Genomic DNA, 17,111 nt, shown 5'->3' with positions numbered 1-17,111 from the left:
ATTTGAATTTCCCGTATAACATTTTCTCGCAAAATTTGAAGGTATCTCCAAAAAATGTTTCTTAGAAATTTGAAATCCCGGAAAAAAAATAATTTCTCAGAAAATTTGAATTTCCCACACATTGTTTAGAACGAAAGTACCATATTCTTTTATTAATAAATAATGATGATTAATACGAATGAAAAAAATTAAAAAGTAAAAGTTGAGGTTCTTGAAGTATATCTTGTGGTTGGGTGTACAGAACTCTCCGAAACCATCAGTTTCTTCGTTTTCTTGAACCAAATCATATCTTTTACTGTTTCCCTGTACTGTGAAGAGAGGAAAAAGCAGATGAAGCAGTGCGCTACAGAGTTGAATATTTGGAAGGTTAGAACAAATGGTTGAGCCTTGTCGAACGTCTCTCTGCGAAAATATTTATTAGTTCGTAAAAATAACGAGTTAGTTTGGTCTACCGATCATCGTAACCATCGAAAATGAATTTATCAGCAAGGAAAAAAGATCCGTACAAAGTCTCTGAACAGCAAAACGAGCAAGCCATCAGGATGATCAGCTTGGATGTGTTTCTCGATCTCAAATTTATATGGGCTCGTTGTTTTCAAGTTTTCAAAAAAGTAGCACTAACTTGTCATTATTTAAATTTTTCCTTTTTCGCGCAGTTTTGTGCAGCTTTATGAGAAGTAATGTAACTAGTAGCATGTAAAGTACATCAACCAGAAGAGCCATTGATCCATCCAAAAATTGAAATGTCAGTACATATTTCTTCTTTATCAATGCATAAGGTACATAGCTTGTCCGCATTGGTTCATCTAAAGTTTCATCTGAACATCTGAAAATGGATATTATTTTTGAATGAAGATTAACGGTTCACGTGGTGTCAGGCTGTCTCATTGCGGTTTGATCTACGAAAAATGCGGCAATATTTTTCCAGAAAAATTGTGACGTCACCACGCTCTTAACCATGCAAAAACAGATGAGATGTATGCGTCTCGACTCCCGCATTTTTCGAAGGTCAAAGCGAAATGGGACTTTCTGACTACACGTGACGGTTCTGGTTATTTTGAACGTATAGGCTCAAAATGTGCATAAGTTAACGACATTCGTATTGAAACTTCGCAAAAATTTATCTTTTAAGGTGGTTTAAAATTAAAAAACATTAATATTAAGATCAATTTTGCGAGCTTTTCTGTGATGCAGCAGCTGAAAAATATCTTCTTTTTCCATTCTTTATTGCTTAAACTAATGTGAAATAAACGACCGAAATACGTAATAAAGGAGGGTTATTCAATAAAAAAAATTACCTATTGGCCGTCGTGACACAGAAAAAAATGTCCTAACAAAATTGAAGAGTTCAGCTAAAATTAGCCCTTTGTTTCGAAATTTTGAACCGCCATAAAAACATTTTGAATGTTTTTTGAGAAGTTTTATTTCAAAATGTGTTCATTTGGGCGTATTTTAAATCTATACGATGCGGTAAATCTCAAAATTTCATAAAACATTCAAAATCACCAAAACCGTTAGTCATTCTTTAAAGAATTATCTATAACATACCCATCGACTTTTTTAATTTGAAACTGACTAAAGTAGAACGCACTCCATCCGGCACAGAGCCCAGATATTAGACAAATGGTAAAATATCCAGTTTTTGTACTCAAACGCTCAACATTACTCATCGGATATAATACGGAAATTGTTCGAAATCCTGCAATGAAAAGTCCAAGTAAACTGGAGCATCTTCTGCTCATGTATTGAGCTGTTTCCGCCACGACGTTGGTTAAAATGTGAAAGTATGGTTTTTCGATGCAGTCCTCGACTTTATACACAATATCCCATTTCATGAATAAAGTGCAAATTGTGCAAAAGCATTGAATCAAGTCATTGAGACAAATACCAATCATCACAGTATACACCAAATTTGTTCTCAAAGCCCGTCTGGTTAGAATCACAAGGTGCACCAAGTTCAGGAAAAATCCGGAGAATGAAGCGATGTCATAAAGTTGTTTAGTTACATCAGTAAGAACCGTCACTAATTCAAAGTGTTTATGAAGGTTTTCAAAAAAAAACATATAAATATGATCATCACCCGTCTCATCTTCGTAGTAAGGTGTTGTAGTAGCTAAATACTTTTTGGGAATAGTTGGCATGAGAGAAAAGTTGGTGAAGCTCAGCGTGGGTTTAGAATCTTATGAAAGACTATTATTAACTAAAGCCCCCGTAATTCTAGACTTGTTGATCAGAAGTAAATTGTCAGCTGATATGAAGTCATTGACCACAGACTGCCATTTTCAGTGTGCGATCTCTATGTGGCATGTATAGCCCACTAGTTGCTATTAGGAATGTCTATAAGTTTCGGAGGGTCAAAATTCATTAACTGGAACTTGCCGAGGTTTGCAAAAACCAGTAGTCTAAACGAAAATTTAGAAGTTCTTTCTGTTGAAAAAACGGTTTCCGTAGAATTGTAAAGTTTGTTACAATGACTCTTTTGACGCAAAAAAAATTAGACTCGATAGAGCTAACGCTGAACTGATAAAGCAAGGTGTTGGTTCAAAACTTGAACCAGACTCTAGTTATAAAAATTTACTTCTTATTAGTCATCGCTACCAGCTGGTGAGGATCGTGAGGTAAATTTGAATAAAATGGACGGTATCAGCTTGTAAGGGTTGACCAGAATAATTTTGGAACTCGTGAGCAAGGCAGCAATTACCAGTGGGCTCCAACTTTCAAGCTTCAGAATTAGGAAAAATTAACTCAGAAAATCATTTTATTTTAAAAGCTCAACTGCATAAAGGAAAATGCTTGATATAGCAAATATCAGCATAATGGAAAATGAACTTGCTTTAGAAAATTTGATATTACCTTTCGTTTCCTGAAACATGAGTTATTTCAAAATTAATAAATGATTATTTAGTTCAGACATTTGAAGATCTCTAAATCTTGGTCGCAGCTCCATCTGACAATCGTTTACAACACATTTTTTGATTAACAGCAGGTGCACTACAATTCTACACTGCTGAAACATCCAACACCGGAGTTTACGCTAAAGTGCAAGACGTAGGCACAATTTTTTTTTGACGTTTGCGAGACGTAGAAAAACGCACAGGAAGAATTTAAAATATCAAAAAACACATCTTTAAATTCGCCATATTTATTTATTCTTTATTTTTTAAGTCAACATTAAAGCAAATCAACATCAAAAATCAAATAACTAGGTTTGACGTTTTTGAAGTTTCTCTTGTCGTTGGGTGCACCGAACTCTCCAAAACCATCACTGTAGGCGGTGTCTTGATACGAATCATAGTTTTAACTGTCTCCCTGTATTGCGAAGACAGAAAAAAGCAGATGAAGCAGTGAGCTACAGAGTTGAAAATTTGGAAGGTTAGAACAAATGATTGAGCCTGCTCGAAAAAGCGTCTGTAAGATATTCATAAATAAAGATAGCTAGTGAGTACCTACCGATCATTGTAGCCATACAACATAAATCTATCTGCAAAGAAAAAGGATCCGTACAACGTTTCCGAACAGCAAAACGAGCAAGCCATTAAGGTTAACAATTTGGATGTGTTTGTTGATCTAAAACTGATTCGTGTTCATTATTGTCAAAAACTATATTACTAACTTATCACTACTGATGTTTTTCCTTATTCGTGCTGTCATGTGCAGCTTTACAAGAAGTAGGATAACAAGAATTATGTAAAGTAGATCAACTAAAAGAGCCATTGCTCCATCCAAAACCTGAAATGTCAGTACATGCTTTCCCTTTTCCAATGTATAGGGCATGTAGCTTGGTGTTGGTGGTGTATCCAAGTATGTTCTAACATTTGAGCACCTGAAACTGAATATTTTTGAAAGTTGTGTGCAATTCAAACAACGTACCGATCTACTTTGTAAATTTTAATTTGACTGAAGTAGAACGCACTCCATCCGGCGCAGAGTCCTGATATTAGAAAAATGATGAAATATCCAGTTTTTATATTCAAACGGGCAACATTACTCATTGGATATAATACGGAAATCGTTCGAAATCCTGCAATAAAGAGTCCAAGTAAACTAGAGCATCTTCTGCTCATGTATTGAACTGTTTCTGCCAAGATGTCAGTTAAAATGTGAAAGTATGGTTTTTCTTCGCAGTCTTCAACTTTATACACAATATTCCACTCCATAAACAAATTGCAAATTGTGCAAAAGCATTGAATCAAGTCATTGAGACAAATACCAATCATCACAGTATACACCAAATTTGTTCTCAGAGCCTTCCTTGTTAAAACTGCAAGATGCACCATGTTCAGGAAAAATCCGGAGAATGAAGCAATTACATAGAGTGTGTTAAATGTAGCAAGTAGGAATACTATTTTGTCATAGTGATTTTTAAAGAGGTTTTCAAAAAGAAATTTAAGTGACCCACCAGACTCATCTCTAGAGGTGCCTATTGTAGTAGCTATATACTTTTTGGGTACAGTTGCCATGGGAGAAATGAAGAATATTGGCAAAACACAAGTTTTCGAGGCGTTTCAAAGGCTAGTATTATATAAAGACCAGTAATTATAGACTTGTCTATCACATTTAATTGTCAGCTGATATGAAATCATTGAATAACCAGCCGTTCGCACGCGCGAAGCGCGTGCTCCGACTGGCTCCAAATTAATAAAGGAGAAAATTTGAATTTCCTGCCAAAAAATTTTTCTCAGAAAATATGAATTTCCCGCCAAAAAATTTTTACGATGGCTCTCGCCACAAACATTCCAGAAGTTTGAATTTTCTCGAATTTTCCAGAAGATTCTGGAACAGTCTAGAACTTTCCAGAAATTTCATGAAAAGTCTGGAGCATTCAAGAACTCTACCGATTTTCCAGAAAGTTCCAGAACATCCAAATTTTCCATAAGGTTCTGGAACATTCCAGAGTTTTCCCGAACTTTTCAGATGTTTCTAGAACATTCCATAATTTTCCTAATTTTTCCAGTTGGTTGTGAAACATTCTAGAATTTTCTTGAAGCCTCCAGAAGGTACTAAAACAAATAAGGTTTCTCTGAAAATTTGAATTTCCCGCCAAAAGTCTTTTTTAGAAAAGCTGAAATTCCCGCTAAAATGACTTTTCTCAGAAAATTTATACTTCCCGCCAAATTTTTTTAACGATGTGTCTCATCACGATGGGTATCACCACGATGGGTCTCGACACGAACATTGCAAAATTTTCTCGAATTTTCCAGAAGGTTCTAGAACATTACATAATTTTCTCGAATCTTCCAGAAGGTTCTAGAGCATTTCTCTCGAGGTTTCTAATATCTCTTCAAAAAAACGAAAAGTGAAGTTTTTCCAAACTACAGTAATCCTACAGTAACCCTACAGTATCCCTACAGTACTACTACAGTACCCTGTCAATATCCCACCACTAACCTAAAACCAATATCACTTCAAAAGACGAAAAGTCAATTTTTCCCAAACTACAGTAATCCTACAGTGACCCTACAGTACCAATACAGTACTACTACAGTACCCTGTCAATATCCCACCACTAACCTAAAACGAATATCACTTCAAAAGACGAAAAGTCAATTTTTCCTTAACTACAGTAATCCTACAGTACTCCTACAGTAATCCTACAGTACTACTACAGTACCCCGACCATATCCCACTACTAACCCCAAACCAATATAACTTCAAAAGACAAAATCTCATTTTTTCTAAAATATATGTGACGTCACGGACTATAAACTACAAAGGAGACAGACGTACGATATTCTTTTATATATAAGTAATGATATGTTGAGTAATGGCCACCGACTGACATTTTCGGTGGACTCCAACCCAGCGGTGGGCGGCAAACGATGTATTTCGGCAAGCATCAAATTAGCAATTTGCCGAAAATTAAAATTTCCGGCAAATTGGCGAACTGGCAATATGCCAATGAGCCGGAACAAATTAGATGATCAATTGCCGCCTATCCCTTCTCCAACCCAGGCGGTTCGAAGATTTCAAGCACAATCAAAAGTTTTTTTTAATGCTGGAAGTTGTATTGCTTAAAAAATACAATACCGCAAGTCTATTTTTCAATTGGTCATTCTGAGTGAAAGTATATTTTCTAAACAGTAATTTTGAGTGTAGTTTTGAGTATAGAGCTTCAGAAGAAATATGAACGACAAATATCCAAATTACCTTTGATTTTTCATATATGTATCACGTCATATTTTGAAAAACAAACAAATAAAAAAAAACACGGTACTTGATATAACGAAGAATATGGAGAGGGAACTTGCATTTGAAAATGTGATATTAACTCTTTCGTCTCCTGAAACATTATTTTTTACACAGTTATTCCTAAAGTAATAAATGATTTAAGTGTAACTTTGTTGGCACACCCCGATGTTTTTGCCGCTTTTTAAGGAATGAGTTCAAAATTTTTTTTAACTGCAATTTTTACCAGGTTTCCTCTAATAATATTTCACCCATCTATGGACAGTGCGTTTTTTTCCACTTCTATGACTTTAAACGGGGGCGCATTTACGCGCGATGGTCCCGGCATTGGTCTCGCCACGCACGCCAAAAAAACGTAGAAGTGGGAAAAAAAACGTACTGTACTTTACTTCAAATGGTTATAACCCGGTTTGTTTAAAAGATATCAATAAATGTTCAACTGCAAATCTGTAGAAAAAAATCTAACAAATATTGTGTCAGTTAGCAATTTTTAATAAAACAAACGCCAACGGAGATATAAGCTAATTTTTGAGTTCAGTGCAAACACGTAGTTGAACTGTTTTCCAGCCCTGATGAATCCATGAATAACTTACCACAGTCTCCTCCGATATATGTCAAACTGACGAGGGTCTTCAAAAAATCTGTTTTATTATTTCGGTCGAACAAATCACATTCCTTTGATTTAAACAAATCAGGGTGATTATCTTGAAAAATTGCAACCCTTTCTCCTCCGGTTATCAGATTCTTTAACAATCAAATCAATACTTGTTTCAACTAAAAATCACTCACGACTATTCCACCCAACACTGCTTCTTTCAAGTTTACGTTTGAATGTATTTGAATAAGTGGCAAAGAATCTGAAAATTAAAATATTGAACTAGGGAATAGTCAATCTACACATGTGACACCCAGTTTAGGTGCCTATATAGGAGCCCTTTGTTCTGGTGCAGCGGCTTACCCTCGAAAGAGCAAATAAGGCTCAAGTGAAACAAAGTTTTAATCTTTTTTAGATTAGTGTTCCTTATTATTAATGCTCCGAATAGATACTTGGTAAAATCCAATTTTGAAATATAACCCTCATCGCCAGCTTCAATTATCAAATTTCCAATAATTACTTCACAATTGTTCAATAATGTTTTCAGCGGTTCAGCGTGACATATAACATATTTCGAGTCTTCCTCATCACAAAGTTTCACATGGAAATTATCGACAGAAAGTTTATTTAATTCGAAATAATGTACAACTTCTGCGACTGTCAAGCAAAAGTCTTTGTGCAAATTCTCAAAGTTAATGAATGCAATTTCTTGGATCTGCCCTACAGTACTAATATCCTGAAAAATTATTTATGAAATACATGTATCTAAAATCTGTGAAGCGTTGAATACCGGAGCTGGCAGACCCAGACGTGTCATTTGTGAATTATTACGAAGGTTGAGTACAGTAGATCCAACATTTTGATATTCTATGAATTTCAGACTTTGAAAAAATGAGAGATCTTGAAGGTTCGTGTTCTCAATATTAATCAATCCCTCCACAGTTATAATATTTCTTAAACTTCGTAGATTGGATATATCTGAGGTTGAAGTTATCTCCAGGCCTCCATATAAAGTATTACACGTTTCATATTGCTCTGGGGCGGATATACTTTGCCATGTCCCACCTTGACACCCTGAAATTATTCATTCTCTAGTTGTAATTTCTATTGCCGGAATTTATGTTCAGAATAAAAAGTTCTCTTCGTGATGTGCTCATTTTGACGTCAGGAGTGTCGTCATTTTTGATATTTTTGCATTTTTCTGGCTCAATTCTTCGGGGTTTTTTCGCGGATTTCTGTCTTCCCTCATAAATTGAAACGGAAGAGTTTTTTGCCGAACTAGGCCAGTTTGGGTCGACCATATCTGGGGTAGATTTACGGCGCGTTGCGTGTCGCGTCGCGGCTCGATTGTAAAACTAAATGTATTTGTCCGTGTGGAGTACACGAATTTCCCACGCGTTGTCCGGCCGGCAATTGATTGTCAATGGAGCGCGAAAAAAATGCAATGAGGAAGGCCAGAACCCCGTGTTTTTTAATTTTGAAGCACCCTGTTTGATATGTAAAATTATCGATTTTTACGGTAATTTCTTTCGGATTATCGAGTTTTATTCACGGAAAAGTGTCTGAAAAATTTACTTTTTTCAATTATAAAAGAAAAAGTCAAGAAAAACCACCGGCGAATTGAGCCCGAAAAATATCGAAAATGACGTCACTCATTTGCGCGGGAATTCATGATTTTTGAAAAATTGAAAAAATCTTACAAAATTTTATATTCGGTAATTAGGGTCTATTTTCAGTCATTTAAAGCTTAAAAAGTTTTTTGATTATACTCCACCGTTTTCTATATGTTTGGTTTGTACAGAAACTCACTGGGTATGTAATATTTTAAAGCTTTTCGAAATTCATTTGCACTGTTGCCTAGACAATAAGGAATAAATACCAATAGGTTGATTAACAGGAATATATAAGAGCACACCATGCTTGGAAGGTTTTTTTTTCTTACTATTTCAAAATATAAAAATAAATTTGATGACGAATTTCAACATTTTGGTTTTCCTAAGACCCGTGATTCGGTGGATAATTGGTAGTTTCCCAACTTCTCTTCACCCCTTACAAGGTCTCGAGTTTTCATATTTCAAAGCTTAAACCAAATTCTAGTCATGATATCAATAATCTACTTATTCATCCCAATTCTCCTTGCAAGCGCTGTGCCTACTTCCGATGTTCTTTCAACTCGAATCAAAGCTTTAGAGCAAGTCTTCATTGTATTTTATTGCAGTAAGTCAGCAACAGTATTTTTTTAATATTAATACATTAATATTTGTTTCCAGAGCCTTCTTGTAGATTCAATGAAACCCAGCTAAACTCGGTGACAATCAAATCGTTCCCAAAGTGTAAAGAAGTATGTGGAATTATATTTATTGATTCTGAAACTGATCTAACTGTGGAGCAAATGAAGAAAGCATTTGAGAAGATGCGAACACTAAAAGGAGGATTTAATATTGAGAATACTAGTCTGACAAGCCTTTCGGTTTTTACAGCTGACAAAGAAAAAGGAAACTTTAATGTGGTGTGTGATGTGTGTAAGTGAACGAATTCATTTTTGCTGGTAAGGTAGAATGGCGGCCCTGCTAGCTTAGTCGTTCATATATTAAGTGCCGAGTTTCAGCGGAGTGGGAAACTCGGCCGCTGCCATGACCTCGACGAAGCTGCTTGCGGAGCGGCTGAAACAAAAAAGTGGATTTTAGTGGTTTGCAGAGAACACTGGATTTTTCATGATGTTACAACGAAAAATCACGAGCGAAAAATCAACTTTTTTGTATATAAGGAACTCCACGTGGTGTCAGGCTGTCTCATTTTAATTTGATCTACAAAAAATGCGGGAATATTTTTTCAGAAAAATTGTGACGTCAGAACGCTCTTAACCATGCGAAATCAGACGAGATGTCTAGGTCTGAACTCCCGCATTTTTTGAAGATCAAAACGAAATGAGACATTCTGACTCCAGTTAATTTTTTGATACTTTCAACAAAAACGGATCAACATGTAGATTAAAACTTACTTAATTTTTTCTTAAACTTCAGATTTCAGACGGTGTTTACATCCGAAACAATTCACAATTAAACGACCCCAGTGTGCTCTACGATCTCTACTTGTACCGTGATCGGGGTATCGAGGCGTGTGATATTAGAATCGAGAATAATCCGAAACTGGAATTTTCCTGTGATGGCGGCTTTTTACACATGTATAATGAGCTCATTGTCAGAGGGAACTTAAAGGATTGTGGTGAGAAACAATTTTTTAACAGTATAAAAATAGTCAAATTTCAGGATGTGATGGTGAAAAAGTTAATGTATCAAATGTTAAGGAGTACTCCAAATGCAAAACTCTAGATTCTGGTCTAAATTTAGTGAATATTAATGCAACCTTCGATTATGATTCATTTTTGAATGTCACAATGATTCGAGGATCTATTGCAATTCGGAACACTAATCTACAGAGTTTGTCGTTTTTACAAAACCTGCAAACTATCGAATATAACTCGGATATAGCTAGTGTAGCATTGAATGTACAAGATAATCCGGAAATGATTCGACTGGGACTGCCAATTCTGACGGTAAGGCAGGCTTGCCTGCCTAGTGCGATTTCTGAAAATAATGACATAAAATTTCAGAAAGTTATAGATACAGTTGAGCAAACCAGTATGATACAATACAGTACATACAATAAAAGGCAATACTTCAATTTTGAAAACCTTCATCCTGATTTTTGTGTCACCATTACTGAGATAGTTGCCCTATTGAACCTTGGAATTTCTACTGAAAACATTGAAGCGAAACTTTGCAAAGATCCTGGTCCATTGGATGCGTCATTTTATTGCACATTTGAATCAATGAGCAAACTATCAGATACATGTATGTATATCCTTGGAGATCTATTAATAGACCATGAAGATGAAAAATATGTTTCCAAATTAGGAGTGTTACAATTTTTATTCGGAACATTGACTATCAGAAACACAAATCTCACCGATTTGAATTTTCTCGATCAAATGACTTATATTGGTGCATTGAATGGTAACGTAACATATTTTCCAGTCATTCAAATATATTCGAATCCAAATCTAAGAAACGTTGGATTAAATGGGATTATGGTGAGGCAGACATGCTTAAAGGTGGAGTAGCGCCAGTGAAAAAATAGATAAACCACTCATTTGCTCCCATAATGGCCAAATATCATGATAAAACGTTTCAAAAAATTTTGAACATTTTTTATTTACTGTCAAAAAGTGGCAATTACTCAGTTTTTGCCACTCATAATTTTGGAAATCGACCAAAACAAAAAAAATTTCTACATTTTTATGTTTTAATTTTGTTTAAATTATCTGTATTAAATAATTGTAGGGGTCGAAACATGCGACATTTCCTTAAATTACCTCAAAAGCTCGCATTTTTCAAAATTTTGCCAATTTGCCAAAACTTTGACAGGAAATTATGAAAAAACTAAACTTTTTGGAGTGTTTTATGATGATATTCGGTTGTTTTGGATCATAATAAGTGCATTTAGACAAAATCCCCACTGGCGCTACTCCACTTTTAAATGATTACAATGACTTTTTAGAACATAATTACAAAAGGAAATCGAACTGCAATCATCCAAGATAACCATCCCGATTTATTCAAGTCAACGCCTTGCCAACTATTTGGAGCATATTTTAGTAACCCTGCAATGGAGAATCGAGTGAATTTGACATACATTGGAAGTAACTGCGGTAAGTATTTTAAAAAATTAAGTCCTTTTATATACAAGCGCGCTCCACGGCCAAGTGGAAACGCTCCGCGCTGAAACTTTGGGTCTCGTTGGGTTTTGGCGGCGAAATTGTAGTTTTGAATTTTTCAATTAATGTCGCCGGTTTTTTTTCGTTTTCAGGCACTTTTTGTTATGTTTTCGGTCTTTTTAATGAAACATAACAGAAAAAAACGAGCATAGCTTGAAATAAATGAATCGGCACAAAATCCAGATTAAGTGGATCGAGCGTTTTCGCGTTTGAGCGCGCTTGCTCTTTTATTAAAAAAACTTAAATGTTTCAGGTGAAAGAGTTCATATAACATCATCCCAGTCTGGACGAATATCGATTGGCTTGTCATTCAGTTTATTTGTTTTGTTCTGGTCATTTAAATCAAATTAATATTATTAAATTAATTTCTCTTTCAATTTCCTTCAATTTCCCTCCAAAATGAAATTTAACTCTGTACAAACACCATCAAAAAAGATCTAGTCGGATCCTCGGCCATGGCCTAGAAATCGCATTTCCTAGGTTAGATGCACTAATTTACACGCCGTGTGTGCTGCACAATAGGAGCTTCAATCGAGCCAAGTGATGGATAAAACCGTAAAAAAATTCATTATCATCAAAACTTAATATAAAACTATACAGACACAAAATTAAAACTGTCTTGTGTGCTGGGAAGGGGATCATCAGGCTCCATTGAGATCTTTCCGCATCTTACTCACGATCCTCCATCCAGCTTTCGACATGCTCTGAAATGTTTAACGTAATTGTGGCGAAAGGCAGCTACAAAAATTCAAAATCGTCTTAAATTCAGGACTACCGCAGAAAAAAAATCGAAGCATAATTCCGAATTTGAGGCTATTTTGGATTTTTTTTTCCAGAGAAATAGGCCGCTATGACAGAATATAACTGAAAAAAAAAATTAAAAACGGAGCTTAGAATTTTTTATAATTTTTTTACAGATGTATTTCGTCATCACGGTTCATTTTCTGTCATTTCTAAATTATTACCTCCTTCAAGCCTTTCAGAGAGCTGGCATCATTTACAGCTTGTTTGAGCGATTCTCGATCCGCCATGGCTGCCTCATATGGCACGTCATCGGTTGCGCTGAATTTTAGTTTTTAAAAAATTAAGTATGTTCGAAAGCTTACCTGCTGGCCATTATGTGTGCCTTGACGAAATCCTCCACCGTCAGCTCGCTCCACAAGAATTTTTGAGTTTCGGTTCCGCCACCAAAAGCCGCGATCCACATCGAAGGATCGATTAACGAGCGGATCTTCTCGGCAGATTCTTCACTTCTCACTGCGAAGATCACTAGCTTCATGGGAATCGAAGTCCTGAAGGGCATCGGAAGATACTGGATTATTTCGAAATCTTCGATTCTGAAAAAAAAAATTGAATTAAAATGGATATATAATAATTATTTTCAATAATTCCTTACCTAATTTCATTCAATGAAGTTTCCATGACAAGATGGCGTGGATCGTATGGATGGCGGACTCCAACATTCACATACGCGAATCGATGAGTTGAACCGTCTCCCGCCGTAGACCGTTTCTTGCTTGGCGCCGAGCCGTCGTCCAGGTCTCGGCTGACCTCTTCGTTGGGCGTTTTGGAGACGGCTTAACATCCACGGGCTCCGAACGGGGTCCAGTCTCATCGTTGCGATCATCCTCCTCTTCAACTTCTCTTTTGATTTGAGAAGACAGAAGGTCGATGGCGTCAGGAACAGCAGAATTCCCTTCGAGCTGACGCGAGACGGCTATGCTGGAGCTCGAGCTGTTGGCGTTGGTGTCCTGGTCCTCGACCTCCTTCTTTATCCAATCTTCATTGCTTCCTGGCATATTTGCGCGATTGTGGGATATTTTGAGATCCTGAAAATTATTCCAAATTATAGTTGGTAAAAAATTCGCACGATAAAAAATATTAAAATTTTTTTAAAATTATTTTAAAAATAAAAAATCGAACATTTCAGATTTTTATGAGAGTCTTTAAAAAAACTACAGACATTTTTTACGATTTGAAAAAAATTCAAAAAATTCGCTTTTTTATCTTGAAAAAATCGAATTTTTTATATTTTTTCAAAATTTAAAACAAACATTTTCGATTATTTCAAAAGTCAAAAGCCGAACTTTTTAGATTTTTATAAAAATATATTTTTTAAAAACTAAAAAACTATAGATTTATATTATTTAAAAAAATTTCCGGAATTCAATTTTTAAAATTGTTTTTTAAGATTTGAAAAGATATAAAAAAAGTATCAAAGTAAGTAAAAAAAATCGATTTTTTCAAAATTTTAGAGACTTTTTTCTTAAAAATTGAAATAAAAAGAGAATGGCTAGCTACTGATGAGACCACGGCCATTCTCAATTCGAAAAAAAAAATTCAATTTTGGTAGTCTAGCCAGAGTGGTCGAAACTATCAATTTTTGGTATTTTTTCCGGTTTTCAAAAAAAAAACAAAATAGCAGAAAAAAATCCGCTTTCGATTTTTTTAAAAATTTTTTTACGATTAGAAAAATATACAAAAATTCAATTTTTCCAAAATTTAAAATCAAAACTTTTGATTATTTTAAAAATCAAGAATTTATAGAAATATTGGAAAAAACCACAAAAGTATAGATTTATAATTATATTACAATTTTTGCCGGATTTCATTTTCTTTGCATTTTTTTCACGTTTAAAAAAAATCAAACATTTTTGATTATTTTAAAAAACCAAAAATCGATCATTTTAGAATTTTTAAAATAAAATCTTTTAAAAAAGTAAAGAACTATAAATTTATAATCATAATATAATTTTTTTCCGGAATTCTTTTGTTTATTGTTTCTTTTTTTACGATTTGAAAAAAATTTTAAAAAATTCGATTTTTTTTTAATTTAAAATCAAAAATTTTTAGATTTTTATGTGAAACATTTTTTTAACTACAAAACTATAGATTAATATTATTTTTTAAAAAATTACCGGAATTCATTTTTAAAATTTTTTTTACGATTAGAAAAAATATAAAAAATTCGATTTTTTCAAAATGAGTTTTTTCTCAAAAATTCAACAACAAAAAATGGAGAATAAAAAGTAATTTTTTTCTGAAAAAAACTACAAGAAAATTTTTTCTTTCATCAAAATCCACTTTTTTTCGTTTTATACAGCGTTTTATAATCGAAAATTTTCCGATTATTTCTAAATTTAAAGAATTTTTAAAAAATTCCGGCATTCTCTTTTTAACGATTTGAAAAAAATATATTAAAAAATTCTATTTTCAAAATTTAAAATCAAAAATCGAATAGTTTAGATGTTTTCAATGAAAATCTTCAAAAACTTATTAAATTTTTATTAAAAAAATCAGAATTTTATTATTTTTTTCTTGAAAAAAAAAAACTTTCTCATTATTTGAAAAATAGTTCCATTTTTTTCGATTCTTCAGAATTCCTGGCTTTAAAAAAAATCGATTTTTTAAAAAATCTCTTGATAAAAAAGCATTATTTAAAATAAAGTTGGAGCAAAGAAAAAAGAAAAAGAAATATATACATGGAAAATATATATACAAAAAAATCAGAAAAACACGTATCAAATGTTAGATGAAAAACAATTTTATTTGAGAAGAGAATTCAAAATCATACGGCCCGGAGATACCGTAAATCGACACAGATAAAAGATAAATAATATAAATGAATAATATACAGAGATAAATAGTTGGGGATTTATGGAAAAACAATTAATCAATCGCGATTAATAAAGCAACGGAAATCGGGGTGGGGAAGAGAACTTTAATTTCAAAAAATTTCGAGGAACAAAAAGAAACAATCAATAATAGATGAATAATATACAGAGATAGTTGGGGGCAAGGGTGTCATTTTTCGATTTTTCGATTCTTTGGAAAATCGAAAATTTTTCGTTTTTTCAAAAATTAGCTTCATATTTTGGCTATTACTCTGCTTTTTAGAAGAAATTTGTATGTTTTTTCTTATAAATATAATCACAATTAGATTTTAAAAAAAATCATATTTTATGGTTAATTTTCGGAACATATTTTTCGATTTTGTCGATTCTTCGATGTTTTTCTGTGAAAATCGAAAATTGAAAAATATGTTCAGAAAATTAACCATAAAATATGATTTTTTTTAAATCTAATTTTGCTTATATTTTCAAGAAAAAACATACAAATTTCTTCTAAAAAGCAGAGTAATAGCCAAAATATGAAGCTAATTTTTCGAAAAATCGAAATTTTTTTGAAAAACGTCGAAAAATCGAAAAACCGACACCCTTGGTTGGGGGACAAATAATCTTCACACGAAGAAAAAAATAGGAAGGAAATTATTTAATTAATAGAGTTTTGGGGGGTAAAATAGGATAATAGGGGAAAATTCTAGTTTTGTGGTGGTGGTGCTTGTCGTGGCGGAGCACTCGTCCCAGAATCCGATGTGGGAGCCTGTTGCGAAGCCTGCTGTGAGCTCTGCGGAGGAGCCTGCTGTTGGCCTTGATGATGATGACTCGTCGGCATTTGCATGGAAACCGCTCTCTGCATATGAAGTACGGGTGGTCCTTGTGATGCCTGCTGCATTCCTTGCGGCGGAGCAACAACGACCTGAGCAACCGTCGGCGCCTGATTATCGACTCCTCGTTGTAGTGGCCGTCCGACGAGTGGCCGACGAATTCCTTGCGGACCTCCTGGACCACCCTGGAGGCCTCCTTGGCCACCGACTCCACCGCCATTGTTGCTGCGCATTTGTTGTGGTTGAACCATCACGTTGATTCGTTGCTGACCACCACCGCCGGTGTAACTGCCTCGTCTGGAATAACTTGGAGGATTAGCATGTGCTGTTTTGGAAAATTAAATGTGGACTACGCTCAGTGGGGAAATTGCTTTAAAACACGCCTATGGGGCGCCAATGACCGAATATCATGATTAAAAAAATTCAAAAAAATTTTCCAAATTTTATATGATTTTTTGAAAATGGGAAAAATCACAGTTTTCCCCTAATTCCATATTTGAATTTCCGCCAATTGGATTTGTTCGGTGGAGCGCACTTGCATCTTTTTTAAAATTAATTTTATTTATTCTCGTTATTTGACCGATTTTCTTCATTTTCTATGTTTTTTCCTCGGAAAATGGAAGAAATACACAAGACAAATGCAAAATGTTTGTTAAAAAGTAATTGAAAATGAGAAAAACTGTGAAATATACTAATTTCAGGCTTGTTGTCGTCGGAACTCAGAATATCAAAGTTTTACGCATTTTCAATTACTTTTTAACAAACATTTTGCATTTGTCTTGTTTATTTCTTCCTTTTTCCGAGGAAAACACACAAAAAATGAAGAAAATCAGTCAAATAACGAGAATAAATAAAATAAATAATTAAAAATAATGTAAGCGCGCTCCACCGAACTAATCCAATTGGCGGAAATTCAAAAAGAATTAGGTGAAAACTGTGATTTTTCCAATTTTCAAAAAATCATATAAAATCTAGAAAATTTTTTTTGATTGTTTTAATCATGATATTCAGTCATTGGGGCCTCATAGGCGTGTTTTAAAGCAATTTCCCCACTGAGCGTAGTCCACCTTAAAAAAATTTTTTTTTAAATTATAAGTTTAGTTTCC

At 34.2% G+C, this 17,111-nt stretch overlaps 6 protein-coding genes across 8 annotated transcripts in view; 1 reads left to right on the top strand and 5 right to left on the bottom strand.

Annotated features, from left to right (window-relative positions):
* Positions 1-188: 188 nt before the first annotated feature.
* On the bottom strand, positions 189-2,141 carry srw-9 (G-protein coupled receptors family 1 profile domain-containing protein; the record flags this gene model as incomplete). Its single annotated transcript, NM_001027806.1, has 4 exons — positions 189-402; positions 453-569; positions 623-826; positions 1,549-2,141. 4 exons carry the CDS (start codon positions 2,139-2,141, stop codon positions 189-191), a joined length of 1,128 nt encoding a protein of 375 aa, NP_001022977.1.
* Positions 2,142-3,194: 1,053 nt separating this feature from the next.
* srw-10 (G_PROTEIN_RECEP_F1_2 domain-containing protein) lies at positions 3,195-4,460 on the bottom strand (the record flags this gene model as incomplete). The annotated part of the gene is made up of 4 exons (NM_067257.2): positions 3,195-3,408; positions 3,451-3,567; positions 3,614-3,823; positions 3,871-4,460. 4 exons carry the CDS (start codon positions 4,458-4,460, stop codon positions 3,195-3,197), a joined length of 1,131 nt encoding a protein of 376 aa, NP_499658.2.
* Positions 4,461-6,173: 1,713 nt separating this feature from the next.
* On the bottom strand, positions 6,174-8,699 carry irld-20 (Receptor L-domain domain-containing protein; the record flags this gene model as incomplete). The annotated part of the gene is made up of 6 exons (NM_067256.1): positions 6,174-6,280; positions 6,780-6,930; positions 6,976-7,043; positions 7,145-7,517; positions 7,572-7,855; positions 8,591-8,699. The coding sequence occupies 6 exons, from the start codon at positions 8,697-8,699 to the stop codon at positions 6,174-6,176; spliced, it is 1,092 nt and encodes a 363-aa protein (NP_499657.1).
* Positions 8,700-8,876: 177 nt separating this feature from the next.
* irld-60 (Receptor L-domain domain-containing protein) lies at positions 8,877-11,928 on the top strand. Its single transcript, NM_067255.3, has 7 exons — positions 8,877-8,998; positions 9,052-9,303; positions 9,812-10,006; positions 10,051-10,337; positions 10,395-10,874; positions 11,342-11,492; positions 11,812-11,928. The coding sequence occupies exons 1-7, from the start codon at positions 8,881-8,883 to the stop codon at positions 11,907-11,909; spliced, it is 1,581 nt and encodes a 526-aa protein (NP_499656.2). The 5' UTR covers positions 8,877-8,880; the 3' UTR covers positions 11,910-11,928.
* Positions 11,929-12,106: 178 nt separating this feature from the next.
* Y111B2A.21 (uncharacterized protein) lies at positions 12,107-13,389 on the bottom strand. The gene is made up of 4 exons (NM_067254.4): positions 12,955-13,389; positions 12,665-12,895; positions 12,524-12,620; positions 12,107-12,262 (listed from the first exon to the last, which is right to left on the bottom strand). Exons 1-4 carry the CDS (start codon positions 12,978-12,980, stop codon positions 12,200-12,202), a joined length of 417 nt encoding a protein of 138 aa, NP_499655.2. The 5' UTR covers positions 12,981-13,389; the 3' UTR covers positions 12,107-12,199.
* Positions 13,390-15,086: 1,697 nt separating this feature from the next.
* The window catches only part of ssl-1 (Helicase ssl-1), a gene marked incomplete at both ends in the record, with an annotated part of 30,156 nt that continues 28,131 nt past the window's right edge, over positions 15,087-17,111 (bottom strand). For 2 of the 3 annotated variants that reach the window (NM_001379967.1, NM_001379968.1), the window contains one exon: positions 15,879-16,302. In NM_001379967.1, coding sequence (NP_001367266.1) covers positions 15,879-16,302 — 424 coding nt within the window. Of the gene's footprint in view, positions 16,303-17,111 lie in introns of all 3 variants that reach the window. The other variant, NM_001268250.2, reaches the window with a different exon arrangement.

This window comes from Caenorhabditis elegans, chromosome III (genome assembly GCF_000002985.6).
Source record: "Caenorhabditis elegans chromosome III".
Taxonomy (NCBI): domain Eukaryota; kingdom Metazoa; phylum Nematoda; class Chromadorea; order Rhabditida; family Rhabditidae; genus Caenorhabditis; species Caenorhabditis elegans.
The sequence above is the reverse complement of the archived record's forward strand: the minus strand, read 5'-3'. Positions and strand labels throughout refer to the sequence as shown.

Bases quoted from the DNA above. Each gene is read 5' to 3' on its own strand.
- irld-60 (NM_067255.3), top strand. From the start codon at position 8,881: ATGATATCAATAATCTACTTATTCATCCCAATTCTCCTTGCAAGCGCT. The intron at 8,999-9,051 runs GTAAGTCAGCAA...ATTTGTTTCCAG, and splicing joins CTTCATTGTATTTTATTGCA to AGCCTTCTTGTAGATTCAAT. The intron at 10,875-11,341 runs GTGAGGCAGACA...ATGACTTTTTAG, and splicing joins TTGGATTAAATGGGATTATG to AACATAATTACAAAAGGAAA.
- Y111B2A.21 (NM_067254.4), bottom strand. From the start codon at position 12,980: ATGGAAACTTCATTGAATGAAATTAG. The intron at 12,621-12,664 runs GTAAGCTTTCGA...ACTAAAATTCAG, and splicing joins GCACACATAATGGCCAGCAG to CGCAACCGATGACGTGCCAT. The intron at 12,263-12,523 runs GTAATAATTTAG...TAAACATTTCAG, and splicing joins CTCTGAAAGGCTTGAAGGAG to AGCATGTCGAAAGCTGGATG.